General features: G+C 38.8%; 1 protein-coding gene across 2 annotated transcripts in view; it reads right to left on the bottom strand.

Annotated features, from left to right (window-relative positions):
- The window catches only part of LOC138644318 (protein mono-ADP-ribosyltransferase PARP14-like), a 148,739-nt gene that overhangs the window by 72,771 nt on the left and 57,011 nt on the right, over nucleotides 1–18,957 (bottom strand). For both annotated transcript variants that reach the window (XM_069732568.1, XM_069732569.1), the window contains 2 exons: nucleotides 6,854–6,929; nucleotides 6,320–6,469 (listed from right to left, as the gene is read on the bottom strand). In XM_069732568.1, coding sequence (XP_069588669.1) covers nucleotides 6,320–6,469; nucleotides 6,854–6,929 — 226 coding nt within the window. The remainder of the gene's footprint in view (nucleotides 1–6,319; nucleotides 6,470–6,853; nucleotides 6,930–18,957) is intronic.

The raw sequence follows: 18,957 nt of genomic DNA, 5'->3' as shown, positions 1-18,957 counted from the left end.
TGTGTCCAGTATGGGGCTTACAGGAGCAGAGGGCTATTATGTGTCCAGTATGGAGCTTACAGGAGCAGGGGGCTATTATGTGTCCAGTATGGAGCTTACAGGAGCAGGGGGCTATTATGTGTCCAGTATGGAGCTTACAGGAGCAGGGGGCTATTATGTGTCCAGTATGGAGCTTACAGGAGCAGAGGGCTATTATGTGTCCAGTATGGAGCTTACAGGAGCAGAGGGCTATTATGTGTCCAGTATGGGGCTTACAGGAGCAGAGGGCTATTATGTGTCCAGTATGGGGCTTACAGCAGCAGAGGGCTATTATGTGTCCAGTATGAGGCTTACAGGAGCAGAGGGCTATTATGTGTCCAGTATGGAGCTTACAGGAGCAGGGGGCTATTATGTGTCCAGTATGGAGCTTACAGGAGCAGAGGGCTATTATGTGTCCAGTATGGAGCTTACAGGAGCAGAGGGCTATTATGTGTCCAGTATGGAGCTTACAGGAGCAGAGGGCTATTATGTGTCCAGTATGGGGCTTACAGGAGCAGAGGGCTATTATGTGTCCAGTATGGGGCTTACAGGAGCAGAGGGCTATTATGTGTCCAGTATGGGGCTTACAGCAGCAGAAGACTATTATGTGTCCAGTATGGGGCTTACAGGAGCAGAGGGCTATTATGTGTCCAGTATGAGGCTTACAGGAGCAGAGGGCTATTATGTGTCCAGTATGGAGCTTACAGGAGCAGAGGGCTATTATGTGTCCAGTATGGAGCTTACAGGAGCAGAGGGCTATTATGTGTCCAGTATGAGGCTTACAGGAGCAGAGGGCAATTATGTGTCCAGTATGGAGCTTACAGGAGCAGAGGGCTATTATGTGTCCAGTATGGAGCTTACAGGAGCAGAGGGCTATTATGTGTCCAGTATGAGGCTTACAGGAGCAGAGGGCTATTATGTGTCCAGTATGGAGCTTACAGTAGCAGAGGGCTATTATGTGTCCAGTATGGGGCTTACAGCAGCAGAGGGCTATTATGTGTCCAGTATGGAGCTTACAGGAGCAGAGGGCTATTATGTGTCCAGTATGGGGCTTACAGGAGCAGAGGGCTATTATGTGTCCAGTATGGGGCTTACAGGAGCAGAGGGCTATTATGTGTCCAGTATGGGGCTTACAGGAGCAGAGGGCTATTATGTGTCCAGTATGGAGCTTACAGGAGCAGAGGGCTATTATGTGTCCAGTATGGAGCTTACAGGAGCAGAGGGCTATTATGTGTCCAGTATGGAGCTTACAGGAGCAGAGGGCTATTATGTGTCCAGTATGAGGCTTACAGCAGCAAAGGGCTATTATGTGTCCAGTATGGAGCTTACAGGAGCAGAGGGCTATTATGTGTCCAGTATGGAGCTTACAGGAGCAGGGGGCTATTATGTGTCCAGTATGGGGCTTACAGGAGCAGAGGGCTATTATGTGTCCAGTATGGAGCTTACAGGAGCAGGGGGCTATTATGTGTCCAGTATGGAGCTTACAGGAGCAGGGGGCTATTATGTGTCCAGTATGAGGCTTACAGGAGCAGAGGGCTATTATGTGTCCAGTATGGAGCTTACAGGAGCAGAGGGCTATTATGTGTCCAGTATGGGGCTTACAGGAGCAGAGGGCTATTATGTGTCCAGTATGAGGCTTACAGGAGCAGAGGGCTATTATGTGTCCAGTATGGAGCTTACAGGAGCAGAGGGCTATTATGTGTCCAGTATGGGGCTTACAGGAGCAGAGGGCTATTATGTGTCCAGTATGAGGCTTACAGGAGCAGACGGCTATTATGTGTCCAGTATGGAGCTTACAGGAGCAGAGGGCTATTATGTGTCCAGTATGGAGCTTACAGCAGCAGAGGGCTATTATGTGTCCAGTATGGGGCTTACAGGAGCAGAGGGCTATTATGTGTCCAGTATGAGGCTTACAGGAGCAGAAGACTATTATGTGTCCAGTATGGAGCTTACAGGAGCAGAGGGCTATTATGTGTCCAGTATGGGGCTTACAGGAGCAGAAGACTATTATGTGTCCAGTATGGAGCTTACAGGAGCAGAGGGCTATTATGTGTCCAGTATGGAGCTTACAGGAGCAGAGGGCTATTATGTGTCCAGTATGGGGCTTACAGCAGCAGAGGGCTATTATGTGTCCAGTATGGAGCTTACAGGAGCAGAGGGCTATTATGTGTCCAGTATGAGGCTTACAGCAGCAGAGGGCTATTATGTGTCCAGTATGGGGCTTACAGGAGCAGAGGGCTATTATGTGTCCAGTATGGGGCTTACAGGAGCAGAGGGCTATTATGTGTCCAGTATGGAGCTTACAGGAGCAGAGGGCTATTATGTGTCCAGTATGGAGCTTACAGGAGCAGAGGGCTATTATGTGTCCAGTATGGGGCTTACAGCAGCAGAGGGCTATTATGTGTCCAGTATGGAGCTTACAGGAGCAGAGGGCTATTATGTGTCCAGTATGAGGCTTACAGCAGCAGAGGGCTATTATGTGTCCAGTATGGGGCTTACAGGAGCAGAGGGCTATTATGTGTCCAGTATGGGGCTTACAGGAGCAGAGGGCTATTATGTGTCCAGTATGGAGCTTACAGGAGCAGAGGGCTATTATGTGTCCAGTATGAGGCTTACAGGAGCAGAGGGCTATTATGTGTCCAGTATGGAGCTTACAGGAGCAGAGGGCTATTATGTGTCCACTATGGAGCTTACAGGAGCAGAGGGCTATTATGTGTCCAGTATGGAGCTTACAGGAGCAGAGGGCTATTATGTGTCCAGTATGGGGCTTACAGGAGCAGAGGGCTATTATGTGTCCAGTATGGGGCTTACAGGAGCAGAGGGCTATTATGTGTCCAGTATGGGGCTTACAGCAGCAGAGGGCTATTATGTGTCCAGTATGGGGCTTACAGGAGCAGAGGGCTATTATGTGTCCAGTATGGGGCTTACAGCAGCAGAGGGCTATTATGTGTCCAGTATGGGGCTTACAGGAGCAGAGGGCTATTATGTGTCCAGTATGGGGCTTACAGGAGCAGAGGGCTATTATGTGTCCAGTATGGAGCTTACAGGAGCAGAGGGCTATTATGTGTCCAGTATGGGGCTTACAGGAGCAGAGGGCTATTATGTGTCCAGTATGGAGCTTACAGGAGCAGAGGGCTATTATGTGTCCAGTATGGAGCTTACAGGAGCAGGGGGCTATTATGTGTCCAGTATGGAGCTTACAGGAGCAGAGGGCTATTATGTGTCCAGTATGGAGCTTACAGGAGCAGAGGGCTATTATGTGTCCAGTATGAGGCTTACAGGAGCAGAGGGCTATTATGTGTCCAGTATGAGGCTTACAGGAGCAGAGGGCTATTATGTGTCCAGTATGGAGCTTACAGGAGCAGAGGGCTATTATGTGTCCAGTATGGAGCTTACAGGAGCAGAGGGCTATTATGTGTCCAGTATGGGGCTTACAGGAGCAGAGGGCTATTATGTGTCCAGTATGGAGCTTACAGGAGCAGAGGGCTATTATGTGTCCAGTATGGAGCTTACAGGAGCAGAGGGCTATTATGTGTCCAGTATGGGGCTTACAGGAGCAGAGGGCTATTATGTGTCCAGTATGAGGCTTACAGGAGCAGAAGACTATTATGTGTCCAGTATGGAGCTTACAGGAGCTGACGGCTATTATGTGTCCAGTATGGAGCTTACAGGAGCAGAGGGCTATTATGTGTCCAGTATGGAGCTTACAGGAGCAGAGGGCTATTATGTGTCCAGTATGGGGCTTACAGGAGCAGAGGGCTATTATGTGTCCAGTATGAGGCTTACAGGAGCAGAAGACTATTATGTGTCCAGTATGGAGCTTACAGGAGCAGAGGGCTATTATGTGTCCAGTATGGGGCTTACAGGAGCAGAAGACTATTATGTGTCCAGTATGGGGCTTACAGGAGCAGAGGGCTATTATGTGTCCAGTATGAGGCTTACAGGAGCAGAAGACTATTATGTGTCCAGTATGGAGCTTACAGGAGCAGAGGGCTATTATGTGTCCAGTATGGGGCTTACAGGAGCAGAGGGCTATTATGTGTCCAGTATGAGGCTTACAGGAGCAGAGGGCTATTATGTGTCCAGTATGGAGCTTACAGGAGCAGAGGGCTATTATGTGTCCAGTATGGGGCTTACAGGAGCAGAGGGCTAATATGTGTCCAGTATGGAGCTTACAGGAGCAGAGGGCTATTATGTGTCCAGTATGAGGCTTACAGGAGCAGAGGGCTATTATGTGTCCAGTATGGGGCTTACAGGAGCAGAGGGCTATTATGTGTCCAGTATGGGGCTTACAGGAGCAGAGGGCTATTATGTGTCCAGTATGGAGCTTACAGGAGCAGAAGACTATTATGTGTCCAGTATGGAGCTTACAGGAGCAGAGGGCTATTATGTGTCCAGTATGGAGCTTACAGCAGCAGAGGGCTATTATGTGTCCAGTATGGAGCTTACAGGAGCAGGGGGCTATTATGTGTCCAGTATGAGGCTTACAGCAGCAGAGGGCTATTATGTGTCCAGTATGGAGCTTACAGGAGCAGAGGGCTATTATGTGTCCAGTATGGAGCTTACAGGAGCAGGGGGCTATTATGTGTCCAGTATGGGGCTTACAGGAGCAGAGGGCTATTATGTGTCCAGTATGGAGCTTACAGGAGCAGAGGGCTATTATGTGTCCAGTATGAGGCTTACAGGAGCAGAGGGCTATTATGTGTCCAGTATGGAGCTTACAGGAGCAGAGGGCTATTATGTGTCCAGTATGGAGCTTACAGGAGCAGGGGGCTATTATGTGTCCAGTATGGAGCTTACAGGAGCAGGGGGCTATTATGTGTCCAGTATGGAGCTTACAGGAGCAGGGGGCTATTATGTGTCCAGTATGGAGCTTACAGGAGCAGAGGGCTATTATGTGTCCAGTATGAGGCTTACAGGAGCAGAGGGCTATTATGTGTCCAGTATGGAGCTTACAGGAGCAGAGGGCTATTATGTGTCCAGTATGGGGCTTACAGGAGTAGAGGGCTATTATGTGTCCAGTATGAGGCTTACAGGAGCAGACGGCTATTATGTGTCCAGTATGGAGCTTACAGGAGCAGAGGGCTATTATGTGTCCAGTATGGAGTTTACAGGAGCAGAGGGCTATTATGTGTCCAGTATGAGGCTTACAGGAGCAGAGGGCTATTATGTGTCCAGTATGGAGCTTACAGGAGCAGAGGGCTATTATGTGTCCAGTATGGGGCTTACAGGAGCAGAGGGCTATTATGTGTCCAGTATGGAGCTTACAGGAGCAGAGGGCTATTATGTGTCCAGTATGGAGCTTACAGGAGCAGAGGGCTATTATGTGTCCAGTATGAGGCTTACAGGAGCAGAGGGCTATTATGTGTCCAGTATGGGGCTTACAGGAGCAGAGGGCTATTATGTGTCCAGTATGGAGCTTACAGGAGCAGAGGGCTATTATGTGTCCAGTATGAGGCTTACAGGAGCAGAGGGCTATTATGTGTCCAGTATGGAGCTTACAGGAGCAGAGGGCTATTATGTGTCCAGTATGGAGCTTACAGGAGCAGAGGGCTATTATGTGTCCAGTATGGGGCTTACAGGAGCAGAGGGCTATTATGTGTCCAGTATGGGGCTTACAGGAGCAGAGGGCTATTATGTGTCCAGTATGGAGCTTACAGGAGCAGAGGGCTATTATGTGTCCAGTATGGAGCTTACAGGAGCAGAGGGCTATTATGTGTCCAGTATGGGGCTTACAGGAGCAGAGGGCTATTATGTGTCCAGTATGGAGCTTACAGGAGCAGAGGGCTATTATGTGTCCAGTATGGGGCTTACAGGAGCAGAGGGCTATTATGTGTCCAGTATGGGGCTTACAGGAGCAGAGGGCTATTATGTGTCCAGTATGAGGCTTACAGCAGCAGAGGGCTATTATGTGTCCAGTATGAGGCTTACAGCTATTATATGTTCTTGTGTGTTCGTGGTTATAAAGTGTCTCCATGATTATACGTTGCTTGCCTGTATCTTAGGGGTCTCGCAGTGGTGGGTTTTCCCTCAGGACACAGTGTTATTACCCAGAAGTCTATTGCTTGTCTGCATAGTCAGTGTTAGGTTTGGTTTTGGGCTTTTGCTGCTTTGCTGAATATTTGAGTTGTGATTTAATTAAAGCTGTTAATCTTATGCTCCAGGTGGATGTGTGGGTCCTGCTGTCAATCACAGGGGCCTTTATTGTTATGGCTGAGATGGGGCAGGTCCCGAAGGTCCCGCTATACAGGTACACAACCCAAGGGGTCTCTGAGATTGTGGGAACATCATGAGCGGTCACCTGAGTAGAGAGTAAAGCTGTGATTGGAGGAGTTGACGAGGACGTCGGCCGCTTCTTTGGTGATGTCTCCTGTCCTGATCTGGAAGGTCAGCGCCCCGATCCTCATCTCATGAACTCCCAAAGACGGATTTGTGACTGTTCCACAGAAAACTACAAGACACAATGAGGTCGGGGAACATCTGCTGAAAATCCGCCACCTCTACAGTGATCAAGTGTGCGGCGGTAATAAGGCAGAAGGTGGCGGCACGCAGCAGCAGCCTGAGCCCGGGGGTCATTGTCACCGCACTGATGACGGAGCCAGGATCGGCCCCCGGGGAATCACAGACCCCCGGGGGAATCACAGACCCCCGGGGGAATCAATGACCCCCGGAGCCCACAGGACCAAGACCACTGGTTGTCAGCCGGCAACACTGACATCAATGCTGCAGAGGAGAAAGTCTCCAGCAGAGACCGACGGCAAAAACTGGGAAGACGTGATTAGCACCGACGTTCCCCTAAAAAGGTGGAAAAAACATATGATCCCCCAAAACTTACTGGAACCCGACTTATAGCTCTGCTTCTTGCCAGATGAGCCGCGATCCGTTGAAGTCGCCAAATGATCGGTGAACGCCTGCAGAAGGAACACAGATACACGGATTTATATGGATTGTTACACCCAATAACGTACAAAGGAGGCAGTATTATAGTAGTTATATTCTTGTATATAGGAGCAGTATTATAGTAGTTATATTCTTGTACATAGGAGCAGTATTATAGTAGTTATATTCTTGTACATAGGTGCAGTATTATAGTAGTTATATTCTTGTATATAGGGGCAGTATTATAGTAGTTATATTCTTGTATATAGGGGCAGTATTATAGTAGTTATATTCTTGTACATAGGTGCAGTATTATAGTAGTTATATTCTTGTATATAGGGGCAGTATTATAGTAGTTATATTCTTGTACATAGGTGCAGTATTATAGTAGTTATATTCTTGTATATAGGGGCAGTATTATAGTAGTTATATTCTTGTACATAGGGGCAGTATTATAGTAGTTATATTCTTGTACATAGGGGCAGTATTATAGTAGTTATATTCTTGTACATAGGGGCAGTATTATAGTAGTTATATTCTTGTACATAGGAGCAGTATTATAGTAGTTATATTCATGTATATAGGGGCAGTATTATAGTAGTTATATTCTTGTACATAGGAGCAGTATTATAGTAGTTATATTCATGTATATAGGGGCAGTATTATAGTAGTTATATTCTTGTACATAGGAGCAGTATTATAGTAGTTATATTCATGTATATAGGGGACAGTATTATAGTAGTTATATTCATGTATATAGGGGACAGTATTATAGTAATTATATCCCTGTACATAGGAGCAGTATTATAGTAGTTATATTCTTGTACATAGGGAGCAGTATTATAGTAGTTATATTCTTGTACATAGGAGGCAGTATTATAGTAGCTATTCTTGTATATAGGAGCAGTATTATAGTAGTTATATTCTTGTACATAGGGGCAGTATTATAGTAGTTATATTCTTGTACATAGGAGAAGTATTATAGTAGTTATATTCTTGTACATAGGAGCAGTATTATAGTAGTTATATTCTTGTACATAGGAGCAGTATTATAGTAGTTATATTCTTGTACATAGGAGCAGTATTATAGTAGTTATATTCTTGTACATAGAGGCAGTATTATAGTAGTTATATTCTTGTACATAGGAGAAGTATTATAGTAGTTATATTCTTGTACATAGGAGCAGTATTATAGTAGTTATATTCTTGTACATAGGAGCAGTATTATAGGAGTTATATTCTTGTACATAGGAGCAGTATTATAGTAGTTATATTCTTGTACATAGGAGCAGTATTATAGTAGTTATATTCTTGTACATAGGAGCAGTATTATAGTAGTTATATTCTTGTACATAGGGGCAGTATTATAGTAGTTATATTCTTGTACATAGGAGCAGTATTATAGTAGTTATATTCTTGTACATAGGGAGAAGTATTATAGTAGTTATATTCTTGTACATAGGAGCAGTATTATAGTAGTTATATTCTTGTATATAGGAGCAGTATTATAGTAGTTATATTCTTGTACATAGGGGCAGTATTATAGTAGTTATATTCTTGTACATAGGAGAAGTATTATAGTAGTTATATTCTTGTACATAGGAGCAGTATTATAGTAGTTATATTCTTGTACATAGGAGCAGTATTATAGTAGTTATATTCTTGTACATAGGGGCAGTATTATAGTAGTTATATTCTTGTACATAGGAGCAGTATTATAGTAGTTATATTCTTGTACATAGGGAGAAGTATTATAGTAGTTATATTCTTGTACATAGGGGCAGTAATATAGTAGTTATATTCTTGTACATAGGGAGCAGTATTATAGTAGTTATATTCTTGTACATAGGAGGCAGTATTATAGTAGTTATATTCTTGTACATAGGGGCATTATTATAGTAGTTATATTCTTGTACATAGGAGCAGTATTATACTAGTTATATTCTTGTACATAGGAGCAGTATTATACTAGTTATATTCTTGTACATAGGAGCAGTATTATAGTAGTTATATTCTTGTACATAGGGAGCAGTATTACAGTAGTTATATTCTTGTACATAGGGGCAGTAATATAGTAGTTATATTCTTGTACATAGGGGCATTATTATAGTAGTTATATTCTTGTACATAGGAGCAGTATTATACTAGTTATATTCTTGTACATAGGAGCAGTATTATACTAGTTATATTCTTGTACATAGGAGCAGTATTATAGTAGTTATATTCTTGTACATAGGGAGCAGTATTATAGTAGTTATATTCTTGTACATAGGGAGCAGTATTATAGTAGTTATATTCTTGTACATAGGAGGCATTATTATAGTAGTTATATTCTTGTACATAGGGAGCAGTATTATAGTAGTTATATTCTTGTACATAGGAGGCATTATTATAGTAGTTATATTCTTGTACATAGGGGCAGTATTATAGTAGTTATATTCTTGTACATAGGAGTAGTATTATAGTAGTTATATTCTTGTACATAGGAGCAGTATTATAGTAGTTATATTCTTGTACATAGGAGCAGTATTATAGTAGTTATATTCTTGTACATAGGAGAAGTATTATAGTAGTTATATTCTTGTACATAGGGGCAGTATTATAGTAGTTATATTCTTGTACATAGGAGTAGTATTATAGTAGTTATATTCTTGTACATAGGAGCAGTATTATAGTAGTTATATTCTTGTATATAGGAGCAGTATTATAGTAGTTATATTCTTGTACATAGGAGCAGTATTATAGTAGTTATATTCTTGTACATAGGGGCAGTATTATAGTAGTTATATTCTTGTACATAGGGAGCAGTATTATAGTAGTTATATTCTTGTACATAGGGAGCAGTATTATAGTAGTTATATTCTTGTACATAGGAGCAGTATTATAGTAGTTATATTCTTGTACATAGGGAGCAGTATTATAGTAGTTATATTCTTGTACATAGGAGCAGTATTATAGTAGTTATATTCTTGTACATAGGAGAAGTATTATAGTAGTTATATTCTTGTACATAGGAGCAGTATTATAGTAGTTATATTCTTGTACATAGGAGCAGTATTATAGTAGTTATATTCTTGTACATAGGAGCAGTATTATAGTAGTTATATTCTTGTACATAGGGGCAGTATTATAGTAGTTATATTCTTGTACATAGGGGCAGTATTATAGTAGTTATATTCTTGTACATAGGGGCAGTATTATAGTAGTTATATTCTTGTACATAGGAGGCAGTATTATAGTAGTTATATTCTTGTACATAGGTGCAGTATTATAGTAGTTATATTCTTGTACATAGGTAAGTATTATAGTAGTTATATTCTTGTACATAGGTGCAGTATTATAGTAGTTATATTCTTGTACATAGGGGCAGTATTATAGTAGTTATATTCTTGTACATAGGGGCAGTATTATAGTAGTTATATTCTTGTACATAGGAGGCAGTATTATAGTAGTTATATTCTTGTATATAGGAGCAGTATTATAGTAGTTATATTCTTGTACATAGGTGCAGTATCATAGTAGTTATATTCTTGTATATAGGAGCAGTTTTATAGTAGTTATATTCTTGTACATAGGGGCAGTATTATAGTAGTTATATTCTTGTACATAGGGGCAGTATTATAGTAGTTATATTCTTGTACATAGGGGCAGTATTATAGTAGTTATATTCTTGTACATAGGAGGCAGTATTATAGTAGTTATATTCTTGTACATAGGGAGCAGTATTATAGTAGTTATATTCTTGTACATAGGGGCAGTATTATAGTAGTTATATTCTTGTACATAGGGGCAGTATTATAGTAGTTATATTCTTGTACATAGGAGGCAGTATTATAGTAGTTATATTCTTGTACATAGGAGCAGTATTATAGTAGTTATATTCTTGTACATAGGTGCAGTATTATAGTAGTTATATTCTTGTATTTAGGGGCAGTATTATAGTAGTTATATTCTTGTATATAGGGGCAGTATTATAGTAGTTATATTCTTGTACATAGGTGCAGTATTATAGTAGTTATATTCTTGTATATAGGGGCAGTATTATAGTAGTTATATTCTTGTACATAGGGGCAGTATTATAGTAGTTATATTCTTGTACATAGGGGCAGTATTATAGTAGTTATATTCTTGTACATAGGGGCAGTATTATAGTAGTTATATTCTTGTACATAGGAGCAGTATTATAGTAGTTATATTCATGTATATAGGGGCAGTATTATAGTAGTTATATTCTTGTACATAGGAGCAGTATTATAGTAGTTATATTCATGTATATAGGGGACAGTATTATAGTAGTTATATTCATGTATATAGGGGACAGTATTATAGTAATTATATCCCTGTACATAGGAGCAGTATTATAGTAGTTATATTCTTGTACATAGGGAGCAGTATTATAGTAGTTATATTCTTGTACATAGGAGGCAGTATTATAGTAGCTATTCTTGTATATAGGAGCAGTATTATAGTAGTTATATTCTTGTACATAGGGGCAGTATTATAGTAGTTATATTCTTGTACATAGGAGAAGTATTATAGTAGTTATATTCTTGTACATAGGAGCAGTATTATAGTAGTTATATTCTTGTACATAGGAGCAGTATTATAGTAGTTATATTCTTGTACATAGGAGCAGTATTATAGTAGTTATATTCTTGTACATAGAGGCAGTATTATAGTAGTTATATTCTTGTACATAGGAGAAGTATTATAGTAGTTATATTCTTGTACATAGGAGCAGTATTATAGTAGTTATATTCTTGTACATAGGAGCAGTATTATAGGAGTTATATTCTTGTACATAGGAGCAGTATTATAGTAGTTATATTCTTGTACATAGGAGCAGTATTATAGTAGTTATATTCTTGTACATAGGAGCAGTATTATAGTAGTTATATTCTTGTACATAGGGGCAGTATTATAGTAGTTATATTCTTGTACATAGGAGCAGTATTATAGTAGTTATATTCTTGTACATAGGGAGAAGTATTATAGTAGTTATATTCTTGTACATAGGAGCAGTATTATAGTAGTTATATTCTTGTATATAGGAGCAGTATTATAGTAGTTATATTCTTGTACATAGGGGCAGTATTATAGTAGTTATATTCTTGTACATAGGAGAAGTATTATAGTAGTTATATTCTTGTACATAGGAGCAGTATTATAGTAGTTATATTCTTGTACATAGGAGCAGTATTATAGTAGTTATATTCTTGTACATAGGGGCAGTATTATAGTAGTTATATTCTTGTACATAGGAGCAGTATTATAGTAGTTATATTCTTGTACATAGGGAGAAGTATTATAGTAGTTATATTCTTGTACATAGGGGCAGTAATATAGTAGTTATATTCTTGTACATAGGGAGCAGTATTATAGTAGTTATATTCTTGTACATAGGAGGCAGTATTATAGTAGTTATATTCTTGTACATAGGGGCATTATTATAGTAGTTATATTCTTGTACATAGGAGCAGTATTATACTAGTTATATTCTTGTACATAGGAGCAGTATTATACTAGTTATATTCTTGTACATAGGAGCAGTATTATAGTAGTTATATTCTTGTACATAGGGAGCAGTATTACAGTAGTTATATTCTTGTACATAGGGGCAGTAATATAGTAGTTATATTCTTGTACATAGGGGCATTATTATAGTAGTTATATTCTTGTACATAGGAGCAGTATTATACTAGTTATATTCTTGTACATAGGAGCAGTATTATACTAGTTATATTCTTGTACATAGGAGCAGTATTATAGTAGTTATATTCTTGTACATAGGGAGCAGTATTATAGTAGTTATATTCTTGTACATAGGGAGCAGTATTATAGTAGTTATATTCTTGTACATAGGAGGCATTATTATAGTAGTTATATTCTTGTACATAGGGAGCAGTATTATAGTAGTTATATTCTTGTACATAGGAGGCATTATTATAGTAGTTATATTCTTGTACATAGGGGCAGTATTATAGTAGTTATATTCTTGTACATAGGAGTAGTATTATAGTAGTTATATTCTTGTACATAGGAGCAGTATTATAGTAGTTATATTCTTGTACATAGGAGCAGTATTATAGTAGTTATATTCTTGTACATAGGAGAAGTATTATAGTAGTTATATTCTTGTACATAGGGGCAGTATTATAGTAGTTATATTCTTGTACATAGGAGTAGTATTATAGTAGTTATATTCTTGTACATAGGAGCAGTATTATAGTAGTTATATTCTTGTATATAGGAGCAGTATTATAGTAGTTATATTCTTGTACATAGGAGCAGTATTATAGTAGTTATATTCTTGTACATAGGGGCAGTATTATAGTAGTTATATTCTTGTACATAGGGAGCAGTATTATAGTAGTTATATTCTTGTACATAGGGAGCAGTATTATAGTAGTTATATTCTTGTACATAGGAGCAGTATTATAGTAGTTATATTCTTGTACATAGGGAGCAGTATTATAGTAGTTATATTCTTGTACATAGGAGCAGTATTATAGTAGTTATATTCTTGTACATAGGAGAAGTATTATAGTAGTTATATTCTTGTACATAGGAGCAGTATTATAGTAGTTATATTCTTGTACATAGGAGCAGTATTATAGTAGTTATATTCTTGTACATAGGAGCAGTATTATAGTAGTTATATTCTTGTACATAGGGGCAGTATTATAGTAGTTATATTCTTGTACATAGGGGCAGTATTATAGTAGTTATATTCTTGTACATAGGGGCAGTATTATAGTAGTTATATTCTTGTACATAGGAGGCAGTATTATAGTAGTTATATTCTTGTACATAGGTGCAGTATTATAGTAGTTATATTCTTGTACATAGGTAAGTATTATAGTAGTTATATTCTTGTACATAGGTGCAGTATTATAGTAGTTATATTCTTGTACATAGGGGCAGTATTATAGTAGTTATATTCTTGTACATAGGGGCAGTATTATAGTAGTTATATTCTTGTACATAGGAGGCAGTATTATAGTAGTTATATTCTTGTATATAGGAGCAGTATTATAGTAGTTATATTCTTGTACATAGGTGCAGTATCATAGTAGTTATATTCTTGTATATAGGAGCAGTTTTATAGTAGTTATATTCTTGTACATAGGGGCAGTATTATAGTAGTTATATTCTTGTACATAGGGGCAGTATTATAGTAGTTATATTCTTGTACATAGGGGCAGTATTATAGTAGTTATATTCTTGTACATAGGAGGCAGTATTATAGTAGTTATATTCTTGTACATAGGGAGCAGTATTATAGTAGTTATATTCTTGTACATAGGGGCAGTATTATAGTAGTTATATTCTTGTACATAGGGGCAGTATTATAGTAGTTATATTCTTGTACATAGGAGGCAGTATTATAGTAGTTATATTCTTGTACATAGGGAGCAGTATTATAGTAGTTATATTCTTGTACATAGGAGGCATTATTATAGTAGTTATATTCTTGTACATAGGAGTAATATTATAGTAGTTATATTCTTGTACATAGGAGCAGTATTATAGTAGTTATATTCTTGTACATAGGAGCAGTATTATAGTAGTTATATTCTTGTACATAGGGGCAGTATTATAGTAGTTATATTCTTGTACATAGGGGCAGTATTATAGTAGTTATATTCTTGTACATAGGAGGCAGTATTATAGTAGTTATATTCTTGTACATAGGGAGCAGTATTATAGTAGTTATATTCTTGTACATAGGAGCAGTATTATAGTAGTTATATTCTTGTACATAGGAGTAATATTATAGTAGTTATATTCTTGCACATAGGAGCAGTATTATAGTAGTTATATTCTTGTACATAGGAGCAGTATTATAGTAGTTATATTCTTGTACATAGGAGGCATTATTATAGTAGTTATATTCTTGTACATAGGAGGCATTATTATAGTAGTTATATTCTTGTACATAGGAAGCAGTATTATAGTAGTTATATTCTTGTACATAGGAGCAGTATTATAGTAGTTATATTCTTGTACATAGGAGCAGTATTATAGTAGTTATATTCTTGTACATAGGAAGCAGTATTATAGTAGTTATATTCTTGTACATAGGAGCAGTATTATAGTAGTTATATTCTTGTACATAGGAGTAATATTATAGTAGTTATATTCTTGCACATAGGAGCAGTATTATAGTAGTTATATTCTTGTACATAGGAGTAATATTATAGTAGTTATATTCTTGCACATAGGAGCAGTATTATAGTAGTTATATTCTTGTACATAGGAGCAGTATTATAGTAGTTATATTCTTGTACATAGGAGTAATATTATAGTAGTTATATTCTTGTACATAGGAGCAGTATTATAGTAGTTATATTCTTGTACATAGGGGCAGTATTATAGTAGTTATATTCTTGTACATAGGAGCAGTATTATAGTAGTTATATTCTTGTACATAGGAGGCATTATTATAGTAGTTATATTCTTGTACATAGGAGGCATTATTATAGTAGTTATATTCTTGTACATAGGAAGCAGTATTATAGTAGTTATATTCTTGTACATAGGAGCAGTATTATAGTAGTTATATTCTTGTACATAGGAGCAGTATTATAGTAGTTATATTCTTGTACATAGGGGCAGTATTATAGTAGTTATATTCTTGTACATAGGAGCAGTATTATAGTAGTTATATTCTTGTACATAGGGAGAAGTATTATAGTCGTTATATTCTTGTACATAGGAGCAGTATTATAGTAGTTATATTCTTGTATATAGGAGCAGTATTATAGTAGTTATATTCTTGTACATAGGGGCAGTATTATAGTAGTTATATTCTTGTACATAGGAGCAGTATTATAGTAGTTATATTCTTGTACATAGGAGCAGTATTATAGTAGTTATATTCCTGTACATAGGAGCAGTATTATAGTAGTTATATTCTTGTACATAGGAGGCAGTATTATAGTAGTTATATTCTTGTACATAGGGGCAGTATTATAGTAGTTATATTCTTGTACATAGGAGCAGTATTATAGTAGTTATATTCTTGTACATAGGGGGCAGTATTATAGTAGTTATATTCTTGTACATAGGGGCAGTATTATAGTAGTTATATTCTTGTATATAGGAGCAGTATTATAGTAGTTATATTCTTGTACAAATTATGAAAGATTCTCCATTTTGTGCTTTGACTCCATTTTGTTGTTGGTTAAAGATAAATTCTGTTATTTACTTAGGTAGAAGGTTACAGCTGCTATGAAATAACTGTCCTGTTTCTCACGAAGATAACATTTTGTTATTCAGCTAGTCTATGGTTCATCATTGGTATAAAGACCTTGAGTATTCTAACTCGAGTGAGCCAGATGAGAGACTCGTGGGGTTATCGCTATACAAGACTGAGGCATCTGTTAATATGTTTTTCTATGCCAAAAAGACATGACCATATCTTTAGTTTCCATTTTTCCTGTATCCTCATGGGTTAAGTTTTTCCTGTATTCTTATAGGTTAAGAACTGTGAACGTGTTCTTATGCTGATTGGTTGAAGTATAATTTCTATGACTATGAAAAGTCAGACAATAAACAGGGGCCCAGAGATCTGCTCGATCCCCCACACAGAGGAACGAGTCTCCGTCTGGTCATTTTCAGTTGCCGGCAACGCCCTGTAGATTAATCTGGAAATCACTGAGTCAACCGTGAAGGATCACTTTAGATCCTCCCTCAACAGCTTGGCGCCCGAAAACGTGGGGCCCCAACCAGGAACGCCTCTGCCCCCCGGAGGACAACCAAAGGACCCTCGGAGCGGACACAGGCACTGGAAAATTGGGACTGATCATCCCCCACAACAACCACGGTAAGTTGGCAGTTATACTGTCCAGACTGACCGTTTGGTGTGGTTTTCCTGTGTTTGTTGCTGCAAAGAGGATCTGAGGTTTGTCCCCGATGGTGGGTGATTTTTGGGTGGAATCATATAGAGGTGTAGTTCCGTTGGGAGCCCAGTGCTCGAACCGTACCTCATAAGGGACGGACACCCCGGATTGACCAGTGATGTAATTCTCTTTATAGTCAAAATATCCTGAATTCCTGATCATTGTTAGAATCAGGCGCGGTGAGGTGATCGAAGATTGGGTGGGATACGTAACTCAGGAATATATAGAAGTATACAGTATATATATCCAGAGGTATTCGGAGGGAAGTCTAAGACGCCCTCCTCCTTTCACTGAGTACCGTGTTTTTGGGTTGTCCCAGCGGGGGACAGAGAGACCCAGTGGAACAAACCGTAAAGGCCTCTCGGTATTGTGCACAACTAGGTAAGGATATTTAGCTCTAAAGGATAATCATGTTTCCATGGAAGTAAGAGAAGACTTTGAATTTGTGTGTTGAATCTGATATTGTTAGCCCAAAGATGGGGAAAATATTCTCAATCATTGGTTTTTCTAAGGTGGTCTGGTTTTTTTTTATATGAATTGTGTAATGAAGGTTTTGTAGAAATTAATTAAGTCTGAGAACTGCTGTATTCCGTCCCTGTGTGAAATTTGGGATGGGAGGGGTCAAACATCTGTGCTATTGCTTTCTTTTGTGTTGAGGAATGCTGTGATGTTCTTATCTGTGTTTCTGGTATGGAGGGGGCGAGTCGCTGCGTCCTCTCGGAATTTTCTATCCTTGTGTTGTGTAGTATGTGCAATAGTACAATGTTGTATTGAATTAGAAAGAAATATCGTAAGTTAAAGTTGGAATTTGAAAGTGAAAGAATTGTGCCTATTTTAGAAGAAAACATGTAAGAGATTGTTTGGTTATCAGTGTAAGTGATTGAAAGATTGGTAAAAGATTCACCTGCTTCAAGTTGAGTGGTTGATATATAGTAAATTAAGGATTAACAGAGAAAGTGAATTCGGATCTGTTTTTGTTACGTTGAAAAAAAAAAAAAAAGGAAAGTTGTGTATTACTATGACAAAAAAAACTGGATGTTTGTGGTACAGGAAGGAACTGAGAAAGTGACTGAGATTAATGTGTTGGGAAAGCAAACAATAAGAAATTTGGTACAGGGGGGCTCCCTGCTAGATGATAAGGTCCCTCCCCAGGAAATTAAGCCTCTTCTCCCGACTGTAAGCTCTGTGCCCCTTAACCCCAAAGCTCCAATATATCCTGGGTTGTCAAAACTTAGTGCACCCCCACCCTATAATCCTGCCGGGTGGATTTGTGATGTGTGCGGAGTTACTAATTCTCAGTGGAGACAGGTCTGTTACAATTGTGAAGAAAGAAGACCCGGAGTTGGAGCCCCCACCTTTCCCTTGCTAAACGCTGACGGCACTTATTATCAGCCACCGCCAGCACCAGTCCCTGCTATGCTTAGTATTGCTAGTGGTTATGAGTATCCACCCCCTCCTACTTTAGTTACTCGATTCAAAAATATACCCCATGGTTTTCTATAGACAAATAGCAGCGAATCGAGAGATTTATTCCACTCCCTGGAGAGATCTGTTACACTTACTCCATGTGAAGGCTGGAGAGGGGTATTTTCCAATTATTGAGGGTGGCATGATGTATAACCTGGACGGGGGAACCTATGAGAGTGATGTTGATTTCTTTAATGCTTTAAAGGTTTGGGCACAAGATAGACGAGCGGACCACGCTACCTCCCTCACAGATGTCACACAGGACAAGGGGGAGACTGCCGAGAAGTTCTATGGGCGTCTTATGGTAGTACTTAAAGATTTGGGGTTTTCACTGTATAATAAAGCCCATTCACACTTTTTTTGCAGTAGCTTTGATGTCCGGCCTTAAATCTGAATTGAAAGAGGCAATAATGTCAATGAGACCCGATACTGATACTTCCATTCTGGACGATGCATTGAAAAAAAAAAAAAAAAAGTAGTACAAAGTTTCCAGAAGAACTTAACCCATTCTGTATCAGCAGCTGTGCTCTGTAGCCCCCACCGCAGCTTCAAGGAGCAGGACCGGCAGCTTCAAGGACACAGCTCGTTCTTTATCAGTGGCCCACTAGACTTCAGCTCCAGCCCCCCTCCCTTACACAAATCCAGTGTCATATTCCAATATCCATTTTAACCCTGTGTCTGGAAATCT

This window comes from Ranitomeya imitator, chromosome 7, assembly GCF_032444005.1.
Source record: "Ranitomeya imitator isolate aRanImi1 chromosome 7, aRanImi1.pri, whole genome shotgun sequence".
Lineage (NCBI taxonomy): Eukaryota > Metazoa > Chordata > Amphibia > Anura > Dendrobatidae > Ranitomeya > Ranitomeya imitator.
Note: the sequence above shows the minus strand (reverse complement) of the source record. Positions and strands in the feature narration are given on the sequence as shown.